Source organism: Lissotriton vulgaris, chromosome 6, assembly GCF_964263255.1.
Source record: "Lissotriton vulgaris chromosome 6, aLisVul1.2, whole genome shotgun sequence".
NCBI classification, from domain to species: domain Eukaryota; kingdom Metazoa; phylum Chordata; class Amphibia; order Caudata; family Salamandridae; genus Lissotriton; species Lissotriton vulgaris.
Window position 1 is genome coordinate 124,666,273 of NC_141694.1, and position 22,429 is coordinate 124,688,701.

At 41.8% G+C, this 22,429-nt stretch overlaps 1 protein-coding gene across 1 annotated transcript in view; it reads left to right on the forward strand.

Annotated features, from left to right (window-relative positions):
* PLB1 (phospholipase B1) overlaps window positions 1-22,429 on the forward strand; it is a 604,804-nt gene that overhangs the window by 88,449 nt on the left and 493,926 nt on the right. The window contains exons 8-10 of the mRNA XM_086926127.1: window positions 13,144-13,195; window positions 15,693-15,773; window positions 16,806-16,868. Coding sequence (XP_086782253.1) covers window positions 13,144-13,195; window positions 15,693-15,773; window positions 16,806-16,868 — 196 coding nt within the window. The remainder of the gene's footprint in view (window positions 1-13,143; window positions 13,196-15,692; window positions 15,774-16,805; window positions 16,869-22,429) is intronic.

Genomic DNA, 22,429 nt, shown 5'->3' on the forward strand with positions numbered 1-22,429 from the left:
ATTACTGTCATAATTTGTTTTCACTTATGATGTTATTGATTTAAATATGCATTTTTACCTGCCTTACATTTATCTACTGTTTAAGATTTTTCGTATATAATTAGCGTACTGTTACTTATTTCACTAGCATTTTTACTCACGTATATCTCCTGCTAGGATGTTCTTATATTATAGTTGATGTACTATTCTCTCCTTTATTTGCTCTGTTATTTACTATACTTGTTCTATTCCTTCTATTCTCTCCCTCTTTTTGTGTTTACAATACTCTTTTTCTATTCTCTCACGCACCTCTTTTTCTTACTTCTGTTAGTCGACTTCATAGTGTTATCATATGCAGGTATACGTTATTCTTTAACTATGTTGTAACTTTTTATAATATGTATTATATTCACTTAATGATATATGCTGGTTAGCTTTTCCGTACATAATTACACTGTTATTACTTTTTCTACTATTGTTGCTTAATATAGATGTTACTCTCGCTAGTTTATTGGTACTCCATTCTGCATTGAAGTACTCTCTTCTTTATCAGTTTAGGAATTGCATTATACGACTGTTTTTTCCGGTGTTCTTTGCTCCTTGCTTTTCTTATTATCAGTCGCTGCATTTTCATATTGGGCTCATCTTTTTTACCCACTTATGCTCCTAGTTCGGGTCCCTTACTCGCTTCTTCCACGTTCCCCCTTGCATGATATGGGTCTTTTTTAGACCTCCCCTCCTGCCTCTTCTCTCTCTCCTTTCTACTCTATTTTCATCTCTTCTTTTTCTTTTTCTCTCCTGGTTCTCCCACATGGATGCTCCCACAGAATTTCTTTTGATTAAAAGTTGGTCCCTTATATTTTTCACGTTCATTCTTTTTCTGTTATCAGTGTTGTCTTCTTTTGATCCCTCCTTTATTACATGCCAGGTTTAAATGTGTTATCCCTTAATGTTAAGGGTTTGAATCACCCGGTGAAAAGATCTAAAATCTTGGATTACTGTAAGTCCCTCTCTGCAGATTTAGTTCTTTTTCAAGAATCCAAGATCACTAGCAGAGAAGCGCTGTTTTTGAAGAAGGAATGGGTGTCGGATGTTTCTTGTTCCGATGCCTCTGGCAAACGGAATGGAGTTGTTACTTTAATCTCAAGGAATTCCGGTCTATCAATTCTCTCTTCTGAGCATGATTCTGAGGGTCGTTGGCTCCTATCTAAACTGTCGGATGGACAACATGATTTGTATGTTATGAATATTTACGCTCCGAATGTTGACGATCCAGCGTTTTGGAAATCCATTACTAAAATTTTGCATAATACCCCACATGCTGGCAATCTCATTGTTGGTGGCGATTTTAATTTACCAATGGACCCTCTTTTAGACAGGAACTCTGCATTTCAGTTTCGTCCTCCTAAAGCACACAAACAAATGCTTAACATGTGTTCCATTTCCCATCTTCTCGATATCTGGCGTCTTCATAATCGCACTGGTAGTGATTTCTCTTTCTTCTCCTCGCCGCATTCCTCCTTTTCTCATATTGATTATCTCCTAGTTCATTCTTCTCTTGTCTCCTCTTCTTCTTCTCCGCTTATACACCCCATTGTCATCTCTGATCATGCCGCGGTCACTTTCACGCTATCTTCCTTTGCTCCTAAACCACATGGTCGTTCATGGAGATTAAATACTGAAGTGTTACATGACTCCTCTCAAGTGGCAGAATTTTCTACGGATATAGATACTTTTTTCCGTGAAAACGAGGACTCTGTTTCTTCTCCAATAACTCTTTGGGATTCTTTTAAATGTACTTTTCGGGGTCAAGTCATTAAATGTATGTCCAAACGTAATTCGACTATTAAAAAAGAGCTTACTGACTTATCATCTGAAATCAAAACTCTAGAAGCTTCCTTTCGACACACCAAAGATCCGACTAGTCTACAGCAAATAAAGCTCCTAAAATACAAATATAATACAATTGTTACTAAAAGGGCTCATATTGGTGTCCAAGCACAAAAGTCCAAGAAGTTACTTTTGAAGAATCGGGCTGGGAAACTTTTGGCTGCTACCCTAAAATTTCAAGATTTCTCTTTTAAGTCCTCGCAAATTTCTTCTATTACAGATCACACTGGCTCTAAAAAGTTTCAAACGGAGGAAATTCTTGAAGTTTTTCGTGATTTTTATAACAAACTATATACCCCCTCTAACCAATCTTCTTTTGACAAGTGTCAAGATTTTTTAAAATCGATTCCGATTCAGTCAGTCAATGAGGAAGATCGCTCCATCCTGAACGAACCTATTTCTCCAGAGGAAATTGTTGCTGCGATCAAGGCCACCCGCTCTGGGAAAGCCCCTGGTCCAGATGGATATCCAATATTATTTTATAAAACCTTTCTTCCGTTGCTTGTCCCTAGGCTACACTCTGTCTTTAATTCTTTTGTTCAGGATGGCTCTGTTTCTGGTACGGCTGCTGAAGCCACCATAGTTGTGATTCCGAAAGAAGGGAAGGACCATTCGGATCCTAAAAACTTCCGGCCTATTTCGCTCCTAAATATGGAAGCAAAGATTTTTGCTAAAATCCTGGCTAAGCGTTTAGAATCCTTTATTCCCCACCTTGTCCATCCCTCCCAAACTGGCTTTGTTAAGGGTCGTCTGGCGAGAGACAATATCCGCACTTTCTGTCATATTATCGGTGCTGCCAAACGTTCCCAACTCCCGGCCGCGGCCTTGGCCCTTGATGCAGAAAAGGCCTTCGATAAGGTCTCTTGGCCATTCCTTCGAGCTGTCCTATGTGCACATAACCTTGGTGATTCTTTCATTAATATGGTAATGTCTTTATATTCCCAACTTAAAGCTAACATTAGAGTCAATGGTGCTACGTCTTCATTTTTTAATCTTTGCCAGGGCACAAGACAAGGTTGTCCCCTATCCCCACTCTTATTTTTATTATCTATTGATCCTCTTCTGCGGTTGATTGATTTACATCCTAATATTAAAGGTTTTTCTTTTGGTTCTCACTGTCTTAAAACTGCCGCATACGCTGACGATGTTCTCATTTTTCCAGATGGTATCGCTTTGGCCATCCCTGCTATTTCTGACACCATCTCCTTGTTTTCAACGGTTTCGGGGTATACTCTAAATAAAGATAAGACAGAGATGTTCCCTTTAAATGCCTATTGCTTTCCTGCTCATATGGGCTCGGCTGGTTTTAAATGGCAATCTACACATCTCAAATATCTGGTAATTTATTTCTGTTCCACTCTGCATGCCACCGTTACTTATAATGAATCTCAGACTATTACCAAAGTACGTCGTCTTCTGGATACATGGTCTCCAAAACATATTTCATGGTGGGGTCGTTTACAAACCCTTAAAATGATGATCACGCCGATTATCAATTTTGTCTCCTCCATGTTGCCGCTTAAACTGTCTGATTCCTTTTTTCGAGAAATTGATGCTCTCACTTCTAAATTTTTATGGAATGGCAAACGAGCTCGATTAGCATATAAATTTTTACGTCGACCCTGTGATATGGGTGGATGTAACTTTCCGGACTGGGAAAAATACCAAACTGCTTTCTTGGCCTCTCAAGGTGCTTTTTGGTTTTATACTCCAACCCGTCATGTCCCCTCTTGGCTACTCATAGAACAGGAATTAGCATCACCTTTACCAATTGCCTCTTTTTGTACTACATCCACTTTGCACATACTGTTTTCCCGCTCTATCATTATTGATACAATTACTGCGATTAAGAAATTAGATAGGAAGATGGCAATTCCTTTGCATAAAACTAGGTGGTCTTCTATCTGGAGAAACTCCAAAATCAAGATTACTATTTCTCCCGCCCTCATGTCTTACTGGGCTGCAAAGGGGATCTCTCTTGTCCAACATTTATATAGTGATTCTGGCGATCCATTACCTTTCTCTACCTTGGCACATGAACACTCTTTAACAAATCTTGATTTCTATACCTTTCTTAAAATCAAGGTTGCTGTTTCTAAAACTCGTCTTCACCCCTCCTCCTCCACCATTTCGCTTTTCCACATTTGGCTCAAAGCTGGTCATGTTGCTTCCAAAATTTATAAGTTTTTGTCTTCCACTTCGCTTCCTGATCAGACAGTGGCACAACAAAAATGGTCGCGCCATTTTGATCACAACATCACAGATCATATCTCATCCGAAGCTTGGCAATCCATTGGTAAATTGGCTCTCCGTAATAAAATAGCTCCTTCCCTAATGCAATCTAAATTTTTCTCGATCAATCTCCTACATTGGACGCCTGCGCGTCTTCATTCGCTCAACCTTAAAGACGACGACCTTTGCTGGAGTTGCGGTTTGGTGACTGGTGATTTTCCACATATGTTTTATCATTGCTCCTTACTTAAACCTTTCTGGGACCTTATTCAGCAACATCTATCCCTTATTTTTAATATTGAGCTCCAACTTTCCTTTCCTATAGTCTTGCTAGGCCCCTTGGCTGCTCCTACTCCTCTTCCTTTAGAACCGATAGAATTACAACTGCTAGATCTTCTCTTAACTGTAGCGGTTAAAATAATTCTTATGGAATAGAAATCCTTTTCGTCTGTCTCTTACCATATGTGGTGGGCGTGGGTATCCTTCTTACGCAGTTCCCACACCTCAGTAGACCTACAACACCTGTCGCCTTCCATCTCTAAAGGGGTTTGGATAGCCTTGGATGACTATGTGGAACTCTCTTCGAAAGGGTTAGTACCTCAATTCCCTGTTGATTCGTCTGTCTAATTGTTGCTTGTTCTTTGTGTCACATTGGGTCGCTCATGTGGGAATCCTTCTTTTTTCTCTTCTTTCGGCTTTCCTGTCCTCTCATCCCGTTCTTTCTTTCTGCTGTGTTTTCTCCCTTCTTTCCTTTTTTCGTTCTTTTCTTCTACTTCCTCCCTTGTCCCCATCCTCAATTTAGAGAGTGATGCGTTTTGCTTTTGATTACTGACAGCCTATATTGGGTCATATTCTCAACTTCGCATTGATTGTCTTTTTTTTAATTTTATTTTCATCTATTTTACTTACTTCTAAAGTGATGTATATGCTTATCTTTTTTCACTTATGTCAGAATGTATCACCTCTATTGTACTTGGTTTTTATTACTTGGATCATTCTCTCTCAATAAAATCTTCTTGAAATCAAAAAAAAAACTAGAAAACACATAAGCATCCGAATAGCAATACTCTTCAAAAAGGATAATATGAAGCAGATGTTATTTAATCACACTACCACGAGATTGAATATTATACATATATGTCACAAAGAGCAAATTTCATATATAGAAAAGGTGCGCAGCAGGACAGGGAAAGAAGGAGGGTTAAGTGAATTCAGTGAGAATACGTGATCGTGGGAAAAGCATGTGAAAAGGGTGGATTCATATGCCAACTTCAAAATAAATTAGGCTTTCAATATCAAGCCAACGGTACATAAATTATCGATGATTTTTTTTTGATAGCTAGACCACATTGATGAAACACAATTAATATTGTCTCTGTTGTTTCAAGTGCTAGCATTAGGAAAGAGAAATGTTGACGTTTCGACCCTAAAGTTTCGACGTAGGTCGGTTAGCACCTTACACGGGGGTCTTCATCAGGACCGTGATGAAGTGGGGGCACCAAGTTCCTGCAAAGAGGACGCAATAAGATTGGTGGGCCAAAAAGCTCCTAAATGAAGGGTGCAACAGCAACACACAAGGGGCGGAAAAATCAGCGTGTCCCTTCTGAGAATGTAATATCTGTGTGGACCGTGTCACTACTCGGTCGAATTCCAGTGATTAATATCTGGTCAAGATCGCGATAATGTGGCGCTGGACACACCGTATCGATCTTCGGTGGTGGGAACTTTTAAATGCTCAAGCGGTGCTTTCGCCGCTACTCGCTGATGCAGCCATCAGAGTGTTCCAACGCAGAGTCTCTTTCAGTTTTCAGAAAACTGCTGAAAACATGGCTATTTTCATCCTAGTTGGTTGCTCTGTGCTTTTCTCTTCTCTTCTGTCTGCCCAGCGCCTTGAAACCCTCGAGTATAAGAGCGCTTTATAAATTGTATCCTATCCTATCCTCTGCACGGCAGCGACTTGCGCTGGCTTGTGTTTCTCCAGATTTACTATGCCACACTGTGCAATGCAAGGTGGCTCTGTGTGGCATAGTAAATTTTACTTAAGGGCTTGCATTGCCTTGTGTCGCCTTTTGTGATGCAAGGCCAACATAGGCCCTTGATAAATCTGGGCCTTAGTGCCTTCAGAGGATCCGCCATGGCAGGAGAGATCTCCACTCGGCTAGCTAAGATCTCTAAATATGACAGACTGCCAACTAGACCACCAATTGTGGTGGAACTGTTCGATTTTAGAGCACTATAGATGCACAATGTGGAGGATAAGCCATACGTAAGTGTGATATTGCAAGTCACATTGATATATGAAACCATAAAGATGCAAGAGTGCATGAGTACACAGATTAAACGTCTCCAATGATCAAGTAACTTCAATACCTACACATCCCCATCTTAGAATATACCTGTGTTGAACACTATGGAGGTTGGCTTTGGATTTGGGTTGTAATGAGACTTCCAGAAGAAGAATGATACACAACATTCAGCAGACCTGCAAACTCACACGGTGCCACCGTGTATCACACGATTTCGGCTCCCTTCACATGGTCACCGGGTTAGGAGCCGAACTCACAAGGAGGCAGGGTAGACAAGCTGTACATCACTGCTTATAGTCATTTCCATTAAGGGATGTGAAAACACCACAAGGCATCTACGACAGCCTCACCAACCCTTTGTCTTTTTTTAGAAGTGGGGAGGGGGTTGTGGACTTGGTGGAGAGCAGAGTGCCTCTTAGGTAGCTCTCGGCACAAGCCCCCCCCCCCTCCTCACGCTGTGACGTTTGTTTACCAGTTAACAGGTCTGATACAGTGACTACACAAAAACCTCTGTTGACTAGTCATGATGTCACTTCATTGGTCTAAAAGAATTGTGATGTCATAAATATTGTGCATGTATACTCAAACCATTTCTATATTCTAAAAAATAAATGAGGTGGGTGCCGATCCGATCCCTCCTGCGACTGCCTTGTATGCAACCAGTAGCAGGCTGGAGTCACAAACTAATTTCAGGAAAACTAGAGGTGCTGCATCCATCAGGCTGATGAACCGCTACCATTAGGTTGAGGAGTAGCCATAGAAAAGGATACAGTAGTTGAATTCCAAAGCTACCTGTGGGTGGCTGGTCCAATACAGCGGCAGTGTGGCCAATATTTGCTCCATCCTCTGGCAGAGCAGTAAATACACTATTGCAAAACACTGAGTGAGGAAGAGGAAATTGACTGGTACATTGGAGCCATTAATAGGCAGACAGGGTCCACATGTCAATAAGAGGGATTCAATCAGAAACAATAGGCATATTAGTGTAAATGAGAGGGACGGGCTACAAAAATAAACTGGACTTTGTAGGTCTCTTGAGTTGCATAGTACAGAATTTATGCCCTGTATTACTTGCAACATTACTATTCAGAGCGCTTAAGGGGCTTAAGGGGCTACGGGGCAAATTTACCTATCGGTTATGCAACGCAGCGCAATAAGCAATGTTATTAATTTGAATTTAAAAGTATTGTTAAGCGCACGTATACTAGGCGGTTTCTTGGCGCTGAGGGATGCAAAACCTGGGAGGCAGAGGAGCGGGGGCTAGGGCGAGAAAGCTTGCAGAAAAAGAAAAGTTTTGAGCGCCTTGCGGAACTGAGAATACGTGGGTGTAGATCGGATAGTGGAAGGGAGGGAGTTCCAGAAAGTGGGGCCAAGAACAGAGAATTTCATGCTCCCCAATTTATTCTTCCTGAACCGCGGTACAAAAAGTAGAGACTGGGTGGAAGAGCGCAGTTCTCTAGCGGGACTATAGTTTTTAATTTCCGAGTTCATAAAAGCTGGAGCAGTTCCGGCACGGGCCTGAAACGTTGTGCATCCCAGATTAAAGAGAGCCCGCTCTCTGATGGGGAGCCAGCACCTTAGATAGCACTACACTGTTTCAAAGGAAGAGAGCAGAATAGCAACATATCTACTAAGCACGCGTCCACCCTAGTGCAGGCGTATGTGATTGACGCCTAGCATAGGTTTTTATTCGGAGGTACAAAATACTATGCTTAGACATAGTTGAATCGTTTTTCAACTCTGCATGTGTGCTGTACAGTAAGTACAGCACACAGGCAACGTTGGAAAAGTATGGAGAACATGTATTTTTTCTCCCAAGTCACGCCTTACTCGATGAGCCATAACTTTGTGAAACAAACCCCTATCCACCTTTGTTAGTAGATAGGGAATCGTGTCCAATCCCATTGGGAGTTGCATGGGAAGTCCAATGTTTCACTCATAGCACAGCCCCTTGTGCTAAAGCAGAGCACAGCGCTACTTTGGGTTATTTGAGGACTACTTTCAAGTGCAAAAAAGGTTCAGCGTTGGAATGTAAATAACAATTTAACACTTTGCGCTGGATTGTGTCAACTTTATGATACAAATAGGGTGCTAAATGTTAGTAAATTTTTGTGACGTGTAGGATAGATAGAGCTATTATTAAATATGAATGTATTTGTTTTTATTATGTTTTATATTTTTATGGTTATTTATTTAACTGATTAAGACATTTTTCTTCTTCTATTATTAAGTAAAAGTTTGAAAATGATTGACCAAACTCCCAGATTGCATTGCTTCTCCTGCAGGACACATAAAGGGAAGTGGAGATTCTTAGCCACAGCAAAGCATCCTACAGAGGTACACATATAAACCCACGACCCCAGTGGAAGGGGAGACGAAGTGAAGGGGAAAAAAAGATGGGAAACATGCATTGAATGGAGAGAGATTGGCACAGCTCGAGAGGCACACACCCCTGGTAGGGCATTTTGCAGCTGCTAGCACTTATATAGTAGCCTCTGTGAGAGGGATCAAACAGAGAGCTAGAGAGAAAACACAACCAGTTGCAGTGACAGAGAAGTATCGATAGAGGGAGCAATGATGTCTCAGGAGGAGGTGGGGGTTGGACAGGGGCAGCTGAGGCTCTTTATCCTGGCTGTAGAACGCACTGTTCCCTCGAGATCAGTGTCTCTCCAGAGCACTCTATGCTAAGTTCAATGATTTGTTCATAAAGTGTAAACCAAGTTCAATAGTATGGTTAAATTTATTCTTTTAATTAATTGTTCATTTTCAGTTCATCACATGATTTTTCTCATGGTGTTTTAACAAGTGGCCGGTGACCCAATGCATTTCGGGCTTTAGCCCTTCCTCAGGGGCCGTGTAAGAATCTGTAAGGTAACCAAGTACAGTTTCAAAAGAAAAATTCGATTCCGTCTCATATTATACAATTTCATACATGTTACAGCATTTGTGATCATGCGAAGGGGAAAGAGAAATGGAGTAAACAGTGTTCAATCTGAGTTTTCTTAACAGCGTGATTCATCGTACTTGCTTAAAAGAAAAGTGACTTGATATCATGCGAAAAGTTTTACGAAACTTAAGGTATCTGCACAATCATGTGAATAAGGGTGAAATGGTGAGGGTTTCAACATAATTATCTGCTACATTGGTGAATAAATGTGCCATGGGTGATATGACGTTCAAACCTGTTTCTAGCAGTGTGTCGGCGTACTTTCGCGAGTGTTGACGAGCCTGCAAGAAGAAGGTGAACTGGGTCAATGAGCATGAATACGCGGTAGCGGGTTTGCTACGTTGTATCTATAAAGTTGCCTGGTTCTCTATTAGAGGTTACGGGACTTACCGGGATGGTGATGATCTCGGCGTGTTCCGCGTTCATCCGTTCGAAAACGTTTAACGCACGCTGTGTACAGCGTTCTAAATGGGTGTATCGGATCATGTGACTCCGGACTTGTAACTAGTGTTTCAATTGGCTGGCGTCTGGTCACGTGTCAAAACAATGTGTTGTCCGTGTAACTGGCTTGTGAAATAGAGATAATGACGTGGACCCGGTGTAATGTGTGTGTAAACTTTCTATTTCAGTGGATTACTATATACAGGCGCTGTACAGTGTGCAAATATAACAAGTGTATGTGTGAAACAAAGAATGGAAATCGCAGGTAACAAGAAAAGTGTGGACTGGGGTGTGCAGAAACAAAAGATGCTTATCACAGTATGATAGTATACTTGCAAATCAGCTGAAGTGACAGTAATATAGATAATATAAACATTCATATTCCATTGGCTAACGGATTAGTTCAGTGATCTATAAATGAAAATAACAACTAAATTCCAGCCGTTCATTTAATCCTCTTGGAGCTGTCGATGATAGTCTATGTATCCAATGAAGTTCTCTCCTTAAGAGATGTTGTTCGTTGTCTCTTCCTGGCAGTACTGGTACAATTTCCAGAATACACGCTGTACACAGCGTGCGTTAAACGTTTTCGAAGGGATGAACGCGGAACACGCCGAGATCACCACCATCCCGGTAAGTCCCGTAACCTCTAATAGAGAACCAGGCGACTTCATAGATACAACGTAGCAAACCCGCTACCGCGTATACACGCTAATTGACCCAGTTCACCTTCTTCTTGCAGGCTCGTCAACACTCGCGAAAGTAAGCCGACACACTGCTAGAAACAGGTTTGAACGTCATATCACCCATGACACATTTATTCACCAATGTAGCAGATAATTATGTTGAAACCCTCACCATTTCACCCTTATTCACATGATTGCGCAGATACCTTAAGTTTCGTAAAACTTTTCGCATGATATCAAGTCACTTTTCTTTTAAGCAAGTACGATGAATCACGCTGTTAAGAAAACTCAGATTGAACACTGTTTACTCCATTTCTCTTTCCCCTTCGCATGATCACAAATGCTGTAACATGTATGAAATTGTATAATATGAGACTGAATCGAATTTTTCTTTTGAAACTGTACTTGGTTACCTTACAGATTCTTACACGGCCCCTGAGGAAGGGCTAAAGCCCGAAATGCATTGGGCCACTTGTTAAAACACCATGAGAAAAATCATGTGATGAACTGAAAATGAACAATTAATTAAAAGAATAAATTTAACCATACTATTGAACTTGGTTTACACTTTATGAACAAATCATTGAACTTAGCATAGAGTGCTCTGGAGAGACACTGATCTCGAGGGAACAGTGCGTTCTACAGTCTTGTTCAACCCCAGGTACAGGGGGTCCAACTCCACGGGCACCACCCACCTATATTGACTTTTGATTACATTCAAATTACAAAAGGGAGTGCGTATCCCACCAACCGCATTGGCCAAAGCTCTTTATCCTGGGCCACCATTGTTCAAATTATTTTTCAATAACAAAAAAACAGGCTTGACCTATTCCTTCCTGATGCAGCTATCATCGCCACACCACTAGTTGTTACCAAATATTGTGCTCTCTCTTTCTCCAACTAACAATAGGGCATATTTACAAGGGCTTTATCTTCGCTTTTTTGGCTTAAAAAGCCCAAAAAGCGGAGATAGAAATATCGGCCTATTTACAAGAGGGTGCTAACATGCATAATCGCATGTTAGCACCCTTTTTCCCAACGCCTCCCTTTGCATCTCTAATGAGATGCAAAGTGGGCATCACTGAGCGTTCCCCGGATGGACTATCTTGCAAATATCGCTGATATTTACATCGCAATATTTACAAGGCAGCCCACAGGATTTTAGCACACTTTACATTTTGGCGAAAACGACGTTTTTGCCAACAACTAACGCCTGCTAAAATTCAGACTTACCTATGCTTTAACATAGGGGGTGGATTATGCTGATACGACCACAGGGTCGTATCAGCAAGGTTATCACCGTTTTGCAGGGAACATCGCTGGAAAACCAGCGATGTTCCATGCAAAACAGCGATAACCTCGCTATCTCTGGAATTTTTATCGCCCTGGAGAAATGCGTTGTTTATAACTCGCTACCAGGGCGATACATTCCAGAGATAGCCTGCGATAAAAAATGTATCACTAAGCGCGGCCAGCGATAATTATTGCTGGCCGTTGATAATATGTCCCAGAGTTTTTGTAATTATGAGGTACTCCTTCAATTACAAACCAGAAAAAGGCCCCACCAGAGATTTTGCTCTGGGCCCCATAAAAACATCTTACAACCCTGAGGAGGAGACAGGCTGTAGTTCTGATGTCTCCAACCTTTTGTGTACTAAACGAAAATCATCGCGAGCTACTAATATTATTAGTATTATATTATTAGTGTAATAGTGACCACATCGGAGAAGATTACATTAGTAATCACCACGACCACGATACCAGCAGCGATCCCCACAGTGCATCAGGAGGTTTACCAGAAGTAGCGTAAAAAAAGCTTTGGCTATTTGGAATGCTTATATGTAGGTAAAACATGCCAGCTACAGTGCCCCTGATGCAAAAGTAATCCAATTAGTTATAGGTCTATGCACATTAAAATAAATTACCTTTCAATTTATTTTGGAAATTCAACCACTTTTCTCCAAACATCGGCTTATGAGTTCTGAGAATACACACATTTCCGTCTTGGTATAAACAATTTTGTCATACATATGTTAAAGTAACCAAGCAAAAGTTGCAATTTAAGAGGCTGGGATGCACCCAGGGGAACTACTGAGCGGTAGCTAGAGAGCTGCTAGTAGCTCACGAGGTACTCGTTGGAGAAGCCTGCTGGAGTTCAAAGGAGACGGCAGCCTGAAGGAAGTATAAGTAAGGGGGCAGTGAGGCCCAGACAGTACAGGGTGATTGACAGAGGGTGTCCAGCGCGCTCCCCAGCCAGAGAGAGCATCCCGGATAGGCTCGCAGGTCCGCCAACAGCCACGCATCGAGGGATGCGCATGTGTTGGTGCCCTTTGGTAAGCATTGTGCGTTCAGTGAAATATTAATCAAGCTGGGCAACAAGCCAAAATAACCAACAGAGGTGCTTACAAAGTCAAACACACATACATGGCTGTGCTTGGTGTTAGGTAGAGCTCTCCTGCCGCAGGAGGTGATGCTTGTAAGTGTTTCTGCAGATGAGGCCCCTGTAGTCTTTAACCACAGTCGCCGGTGCCAGGTTCACATGTGCTGTCGGATTAATGCAAATGAAGAAGAAAGCTCTGGTGTTTCTAGTGAATTTATTGAGTTATGTAACACTCAGTGCATCATTTTTCTTCTTCTTTGTGTGTTATGTATTGTCCTGTAGTGACCTCTGGGCGCAGGCTCGCAGGATGGTGGACGGCATGAGGCGAAGCCAGGTAAGGACTCCGAGGACGAGTGTTTTCAGCATCGAATGCGAACTGACCAAAGACGCAAGCGAGACCGGGCACTCTCCAGAGTGGGTAGTATCATGTGATGCGGGGTCTACTACCAGAACATCATGGCCTAAGTATCATCTGACAAAAACATTGTGTCCTAAATATGGTTTAGAAAAACTATCACCCGTTGCAGTTAATAATAGAAAATCTACACCCAACGGAGAGACATTTTTGCAAATATTATTTGGCAACAATATGTGTGTTAGCTGATATTTTTGTTATCTGCATTCTAATGTTCAATCAATAGGTGGATGTCTTTCAAATCAGGAAGATCTTTAGCGCCGCCAGGCCCTAAGCAGCAATTGTAACCTGTGTACTTTGCAATCATGCACTGCACTCTGACATTTACGAAAAGCAGGGATGTGCCATACTTACAACAATATGGCGCACCCCTGTTTTCCCTAGCGCTGGCGCTAAAACTAGCTGCCATAGTGCAAGGGTGCTTTAATTGTAGGGAATGATGTGTAGGACGGTGTCCCTTCCGGCACATAACCAATCAATAATGGCGATTTGCTATCATAATGTGTGCATTCTGCAGCTCACATAGAAGTAGCAAATCATCATTATTTAATGGTTGCATTTGCACAGGAAAGTGTACTTTACTGAACATAAATAATTATTAAGGACGTTTTGTTTTTTCTAAGTGCGTTGCAGAATGCAGCACACTAAGAAAAAGAAAAAACGAGGAGAAATAAAAGTATTGCTCCTTTTTACTCCATTTCCCTGCAGTTGAATGGCGTTAGTTTTTGGCGCTGCCTCAGATTTACACATCCTTGAAAATCTGGGGCAGCTGCAAAAGCAAAGGATGTTCCGGTGGAACACCCACAGCAACACCAATTGCACGCCCTGCGTAAAAAGGCCGTGTTTACAAGGGGTCGTTAAGCCACAAAAAGTGGCTTAACACCGCTTTGTTAATATGGAGAAGGGCCTAGTGCCACCAGAACGTCGCTAAAAGTGATGTTCTGGTTGTTTTTGTCACCATCTCCCATCAGAAAGGGATCTTCTGAGGCACCCTCCAATACAGAATCAGTCAAACCTGAGAAATTTAAGGGTATATAGCCTCACTTGGACCCCTATAATCTAACCAGCCATGTCCCAACCTTAAAAGTACCTATTCTTATGAAAATAATGAGCTACTGACCTACTGGTGGATTTTCTGAAGACTTTCTATACCTTACAAAGTCGTTCCACCAGTACACCGAAAGTGCCTTTACACGTTTGCAGCTCCATATCCTAGGTAAGAGAAACACTGCTAATTTTACTAATTAAAATGATAGCTTTTGCACCTCTAGACAAATGTTGTGCTGGTGAAGACCATTGTGTGTGTCCTGGAAAGATCTAATGGAGAGGGGGAGCGAGATGTTACCTAGACACTGATGTATGGTCGGTCAGTCAGGAAGACTGAGAACATTAACATGCACTTGTAACATCCAGACTGGACTATTGCAATGCCTTCTATCTGGGGGCACCAAAGAGGTGCATTCATTTGCTTCAACTGGTGCAGAAAGTGGCATCTTGGATGCTTTTAAACATCCCTAGACTCTCTCAAACAGATAGGGCTTTGGAGACTCTCCACTGGCTCCCTGTTGAGGAGAGGATCGCCTTCTAAGCCCTATGCTATGTCCACAGAATACGGCAGGGAAGGGCCCGAAATGTCTCTGTCCCTTGATACACTCCTACCAACCCACGCACAGCCTGAGATCCGCTGGAACTGGACTGGTCTGCATTGCTAAACTTAAAAGGAAACATTTCGGCAGTAGTTCTTTTAGGTACCTGGCAGCCAAGAAGTGGAATTCTCTACCTATGTACCTTAGAAAGGAGACATCAGAAGCAGCTTACAGGAAGCAACTTAAATCGTGGCTGTTTAGAAAAAATCCGGCTCCCTCAAGTGTTACTGTTCACTTGTGCTCATTCATGATCTCAGCCACGAATGGACTTCAGCGCGGGGACAGTCCGTATTGGAGTAACCATTGCGCTTTATAAACTGCCATAATAATAATATGGACACCCTGTTGAGGCCTACCACCCGCCATTTTTAGAGACACCTGCCCACACGGCAGGGATTTGTGCTCTGTGAAGGAACCTGCCACAGTAGTGGCTCACTTCACAGTACTGCAGTTTTGCTGAGTAGGCACTATGTTTAAAGGCCCCACTCTCCAAACTTCTCTGTATAGAGGAACTAAACTTTCATAGCTGGAGTTTGTTTTCTCTAAAATACATTTTTTAATAAGGGTCCTGAGGCCCATGGAGTTTTTTTTAACAGTATTTTGGGGTTGCACGGCATTCTTCGCATAGCAGATAAAAGAAGCTTCAAAGGGCAGGGGAACCGCAGGTTTGCCAATCCCTAAATGAGGCCAGGTAATATATGCTGTCCTTTTGTTAGTTGTAAGTTAATATGAAAGGGACATTTTTAGTATCTTAATCTTTATTTTCTCAGAATGAAGATTTTTCCAGTGGTTGGAAATTGATTGTCATCTTCCTTAAGGCCGAAGATCCATGCAGTTTCTGCAACAGCCAGGTGAGTCTATAAACCTTGCACTCTTATCGGCTGTACCTGCGATCAGCGTCTATAAACCTCGTACTTTTATTGACTGTTCCCGCGATCAATTGGTAATTGTGATGATGGGAGAGTGGCGTGTTAATAGGTGGTGGTACATTGAGGGTGGCCTTCAGCAGGTGCAGATCAGTGAAAGAGATTTAAAATTCATATTTTAGTATAGACCAGACTGCCTTAAACAGGATGGCATTTATGTCTGAAGCATGAGAGAAGTGATATACTTTTGAAGTAACTCACCATTGTATTTGTATTCCAGAGAGTGGGATGTCAGATTGGAAAAACTTTTCCCCCAAAGGACTTTCTGTCGTAGGAATTAAGGCTAATGTAGGCCAGACACAGACATGCTATTTGCCTAATGCAGGCTAGATACAGGCATACTTAAAGTTAATGCAAGCCAGGCACAGCGTAAGTCACCAGCAGGCGACAGCAGGCCAAATGCACATTGTATGGCAAAAGCAGGGCATACAAAGGCACACCCAAAGCCGAATGCAGATCAAGCACATGCCTACTATACAGCTTATTTAGACCAAACACAATAGCCCTCCCAGTCTCATGCATGCTGGCTCAGACACAGTTTACAACAAATGCAGGCAAGATACAGGCACACTCTTGATGTCCTGCAGGCCAGGCATAAGCAGTTTGTGAGACTAATGCAGGAATGAACAGTCACTCACTTAGGCTAATGCAGGTCAGACACATGCCCACTATAATGCAAATTCAGGCCAGGCACAGATACACCTGAAGGGAAGGCTAAAGCAGGGCAGAAACATTCACCCTATATGAATAATGCACACCACATACAGTCAGTAGAAGCACCAACTTCAGCGAAAGCATTGCTTGGTCCCACTGAGGCTTCTCCGGTTGTGTTTGGGTGTTACATATTGATTATCGGTATACGTGTTTATTTCTATCTGCCACTCAGGTCATGGTCTGGGGAAGGTGCACTGGACTCAACTACACGTTAATGATTCTATTTGCTTTTTGATTCCATAGGATGTTAATGCTCTACAGAACATGGCTAAATTGGCAAGGGTCCTGGATTACTTACAGCAAGAAGTAAGTCGAGTTGGTTTCATATTTCCTTCCAAATATCTCACCTGAATGGAAAGCTCACTTGAGAGTGCAGTGCTCGGTGAGAATGGCTTTGAATGTAGCATTCTAATGTTTTCTGTTTGATTAGAATATTTGAAGTATTAATTATCGTGCTATGCGCCAGCTTGTGCTTGGTGTCAGTGATTATGTTCATGTCCCAGATCTCCTTGTGCTGTGGCAGGTGAGAGAACGGGACCGGTGTGCACAGGATGCTGGCAAATGGGCTCCATATATTTTGTGCTCATTCAATGCACATTTTCTTCTTGACTAACAGAAAGTCTCTTGTTTATCTGTGGGTATACTCCTTATTTTCCATAACAATTTGGCGACGAGGATAGGACAACCTCCGGGAGCCCATTGCCTTTGTGCTGTCTGAAGGATTTTGAGAGGTGTTATGGTGACTTAGCACCGCCTGGTCTTATGATGTCTGGATGCTGGTTGGTGTGTTATTTCACCAAAGTGCAGTGTAGTCACATTGGGCAATATGTATCAAAGGGTTTTACCCATTCTCTTTCTATGGGGAAATGTGCTCATACATATGGCCCATTGTGTATTACTGTATTACTGGGAGTCAACTCAAAGAGTCTTTTCATGGTGTTGCAATAGTCAGGCAACATCTATGCTACTGATTATCTGCCGCCATCTTGAATTCAATCTCAGTAAACGTTGTCGCCCTTTTTCATAGTAGCTTAATTTGCATTTGTAATCCCAATTTTAATGAGCTACAAACATATGTATACTTACATATGCTTGAATTTTCATTATCCGGGATGAATTTGAAGTTATATAATGCCTCCTAAGATACATTTTAACTAGCTGGTGAGCTGGATCACTGAAAAGCTGAATAACATGGTGAGTGGTGGTCATATTCAACAGTCACCACCATTTTCACAAAATCTAGGTAAACTAGTGCAACAATGGGAAAATTGAATTCGTGTTTTCCCAAATATAATCGCAATTGATGCCTTGGACTAATCACCAGCCTGTAAACTGGTATTATTATTTAACTTTTTGGGTATGGAGAGTCAGAAACTATTCGATCAATTACTGAAGCCTAAACCAGCGAAAAGTGAAGTGGGTACTTGAAATGTTTTAATGGAGGCCCAAAGGAGACTTGCAACAAAAAAAATTGAGCAACTAAGTGTATTTGTTGCAGATTTTAACTTGTATTCACAGAGCAGTCTTTCTTGGAAAATATTGATCAGTATGTTACATCATTAAGAAAAGTCCGAACTTTGGGCATCCACCTCGAGAAAGAAAGTAACGACCACCCTAAACCAAACCAAATTCTGGCTGATACACAAAGCATACTGGACCCCCGCCCGCCTAGCCTCCGTAGGAATACACGAAAATGACACATGCTGGAACTGCAACAGACAGAAAGGCGATCTAGCACACCTGATCTTCCAATGCCCCAAGGTTAAAAAATTCTGGCGCAAGATAGGCGAAATTATAAACGACATAACAGGCACCACACTCCAGCTAGAGTTTCACAGCTTAGCCACAGGCCTTATGACCCACACAATCAATTCCAGAGAAGACAGGGACCTGATTGACCTACTACTTACAGCAGCAGTCAAGACAGTACTGAACAACTGGAAAGACACAGGGAAGGCCTCCTTCAAAACCTGGTTCAACGGGGTCATCTTTCTAAGGGGGGCAGACACCATAATGGCCAACCACACACCGAAGACACACATAAAGTGCGAAATGTGGCTCTCTCTGGACAACTACCTGTCTTCACACAAGCCGCCGTAAACGTCGGAACAAGTGAAGCCCCTGCAGGAGACATAATCTAGCCCAGTATAGGTACGCATGCCCTCCAGAGCCACAACCAAACTAAACTCTCCCTATACCTCCCACCTTTTGCTCTTTCTCTTTCCTGCCACTGAGGGGGTGGACAATTCAAGGCCGCGAAAGGGGCAATCTCACCGGCCACGCGAATGTATACACAGCCCGACCGCAAATGCAGGGAGGGCGGGGGAGACGGAGGAGAGAGCCGAGACGTAACCCACGAGGAGACACGATCAACAGGACACAATGCCAGGACTATGCGGCCAGACAGAAATGCCAAAAGCCAATGTTATGTTATGTGATATTGTAAACCCCCCCTTCCTCTCCCCCCCATGGCGTCTTTCTCTGTCTCTTGTCCAATTGCTACCCATGTAAGTGTAATGCACCGTGTATATATAATTTCAATTAAAAAAATTACAGAAATAAAAATAATAATTTTAGTACGTAACATTTAAATACTGTGCTGATCAAAAATACAGGATCATATCATTTTAAACTGTGCATCAATGAAGCTGTAAGAGCATCTTCTGTGTTGTACGGATCCCACCTTAGAAGAGACTATCAGGATTGCGAAGGGCATAGCGAGCTCAGCAGAGTCTATGAAAGTTATCTCTGGTGAATCTGCTGAATCTGAATCTAAAATGGGAAATGTGGTAAAAAAAGTACAAGAGGGATCTTCTAAAAATGTTGTCATAACTTCTCGTAATAATACTTGTTTCATATTGGAAATACAGAACATGCAAGAAATTATAGTAATTGTCCGGCTCAAGGCAAAAGATGCAATTGATGCAAAAAAATTGTACATTGTATGAAGGTGTACAAAAATAACAGTGCTCCAGTTATGTTTAATTTGGTTCTAAATCAAGTTGTGCAGAATCACATTAATATAGAAGAAAATGTGATTTTTTTTGACAGTAGAATTGGATGATGATAAGGGGTTGTTAGCCAACAAAAACGGGTCCTTTTGTAGTGTACATACTGGTGATGTATGTTTGACCATTATGGAAGATTCTGGTTTCCCCTCTTACTATGCTGTCAGAGTCTAACTTTGAACGTTTGTGGTATGGTAAATCCTCGAGGAACCGTGACTTCAGAGCAGTAGCTTGCGGTGGCGAGAGATTGAAACAATAGGATTTTTTTAAGACGGTTTAAATTTTTCCAATAGATTTATTGTTATCAAAATCTATATTGCTGTCAATGGTAGGGACATCATGGGTAGGGTTGACCAAGGTGGACTGTGTATTGTTTTAAAACCTGGTGCAGTTACACCTGTTATGTTGGTTCAAAATGTTAGTACTGATTTACATCTTTTGTGAATTTTGGAAAAATACTTAGATGTTTTCAGTGACCAAATTGGTTTAGTCAAAGGGTCCCCGGTAGCTTGTCTCCTTTCTGGTGAAGAATTGGCTTGGTAGTTTGGTCTGCCCTGTTCCCATCATGCACTGGGACAGGAACAGACTAATTTGCATGTAGCCAGGTTCTGAGCTGGGATGGTGCAGTGAGCTAAAAAACAGTGATGGATCAAGCCCTGATCTCTTGACTGGGTAGGAGTATTCTGCATCATTCAGAAACTCTGTCCATCACCTTTTCCAAAATTGATTTTATCCACACTATGTGTGGGAGGGTATACTCAGACGTGAGTCCCTAGCTCATTGCACCATCAGGATTCAAGCAAGCCGGGCCGATGACGGCTGAAATGCCAGAAACCGGTCCCTGGTAGCTTGTCTCCTTTCTGGTGAAGAATTGGCTTGGTAGTTTGGTCTTCCCTGTTCCCATCATGCACTGGGACAGGAACAGACTAATTTGCATGTAGCCAGGTTCTGAGCTGGGATGGTGCAGTGAGCTGAAAAACGGTGATGGATCAAGCCCTGATCTCTTGACTGGGTAGGAGTATTCTGCATCATTCAGAAACTCTGTCCATCACCTTTTCCAAAATTGATTTTTTATTTTTTTTTTTATTTTTTTTTTTAGTCAAAGGGTTTCAACATAAAATAATGTTAAAAGACAATGCTATTCTTGTTACCCATTAGGTATGTGATGTTCCTTTAACTGTCAGATAAGATTTGTGGAAAATACCCGAATGAAATTTGTAATAAGGGTATCATTGAACATGTAAGCTCCTCGAATAGGTCAATACAGTAGTAATTGCTAAGAAAAAAGGGGGCAAATTTGTCTATGTGCAGACCTTAGGGCCATCAAAAATAAAAATGTGGTTGACTGACTTCTTGGCTAAAAGTTCAAGGATTGTTGACATTGCTAGGGGGTACCAAATGTTTAAGCACTATAGATTTGAGTGGCTTACCACTGAGTGGCTTTAGAGGAGAAATCTCAAAATTAGACAACATTTATAACTCCATTTGGTGCATCCAAGTATTTGCGGTTGCCATTTGAGCTGGCCTCAACGGCTAGTGTTTTTCAGAAATTAATGCATTGTCTCTTCAAGGTTGTTCCTGGAGTACAGGCCAACCAGGATGACATTCTTATGTATGCACATAATCTTAAAGAACAAAACTGTATTTTAGACAACGTTTTGCATATCCTGAATGAGCATGATATGACAGTAACAGAAGAATAATATAATTTGTTTACCGAATTCGTGGATTATTTGGGTCATACAATTACTGCTGAATGCCTTAAACCTAAGGGAGATGTTTATAAAAGCATTGAAAGAGGTTAACAGTCCTAAATATAAAGATGAACTTAAATCATTAATCGATCTAAATGATTAATATTCCTGGATTGTGAAGGGATTAGCTATAATTATAGAATCTACCAAAAAAGGCTCAAGAATAAGGAGAACCTTTGCGGCTGGTAAAGAGCCAGAAGTTTAGACAATATTAAGAGCATTTTTTCAAGAGTTCCTGCGCTTAATAGTTATATTTGTGGACATAAATGCATTATTACTTTGGATGTGGTTGGCATTGAAGCTATGCTCTGTCAAAGAGTGCCGGATTCAGTGAATGCCAATGTATTTCCTTCCCCAGTACTTGAAGATGCCAAAACAGATACAATACAATAGAAAGAGGCTTTGCCATGCCCCTGGGAGTAGAGAGATTCAAAACATACCTTTCAGGTACAAAATGTCTTCTTTCTATAAATCACAAAACCCCTAACATATTTGTTAGGGAAAGGTGCTGTTTGAGTCCCATCAGCCTCCTCTTGTTTGATTCGAATTCTTTCTAAATTGCGGGAATTTCGTTTTGAGATTTGTTATATTATCTCATTTACCCTCGCAAAAGGATGCTGAGGAAGTTGATTTACATAATGATAAATTTGTGATCAGCCCGGAAAGTACCACACATTAAGGGTTAGACTAACGCATTTTAGTGCTAGTGTCCAAATAAATGCATTAGTCACATAATGATAAAGGTGACAGAAGGGCATTAGTCGCAAAAATACAGTGCCCCAGGGACCTCCCCAAGACCTGCTGTTGTAACTCGTCGATGCTGCAATCTATTTAAGCAGAAAGTGCCATGTGATGCACAGCTGTGTGCTCTTTGTCCTCACAACAGTGGCCGCATCGACCCTGAGAACATGAATATATATTGCACCACGCTGTGGCCCGGGACATGCCCAGTTCCTGAGGCAGTTTTTTGAAGCGAGCGGCCCTCCTGGCCACACGGTCTCTCAGTCATGAATACAGACAATCCAAGCCTGCAGGCAGAGGCAGTGCTTTAGTCCCTCACATGGACTCAGGGGCGGTGCCTCGCCTGATGTTATTTTACCAACAA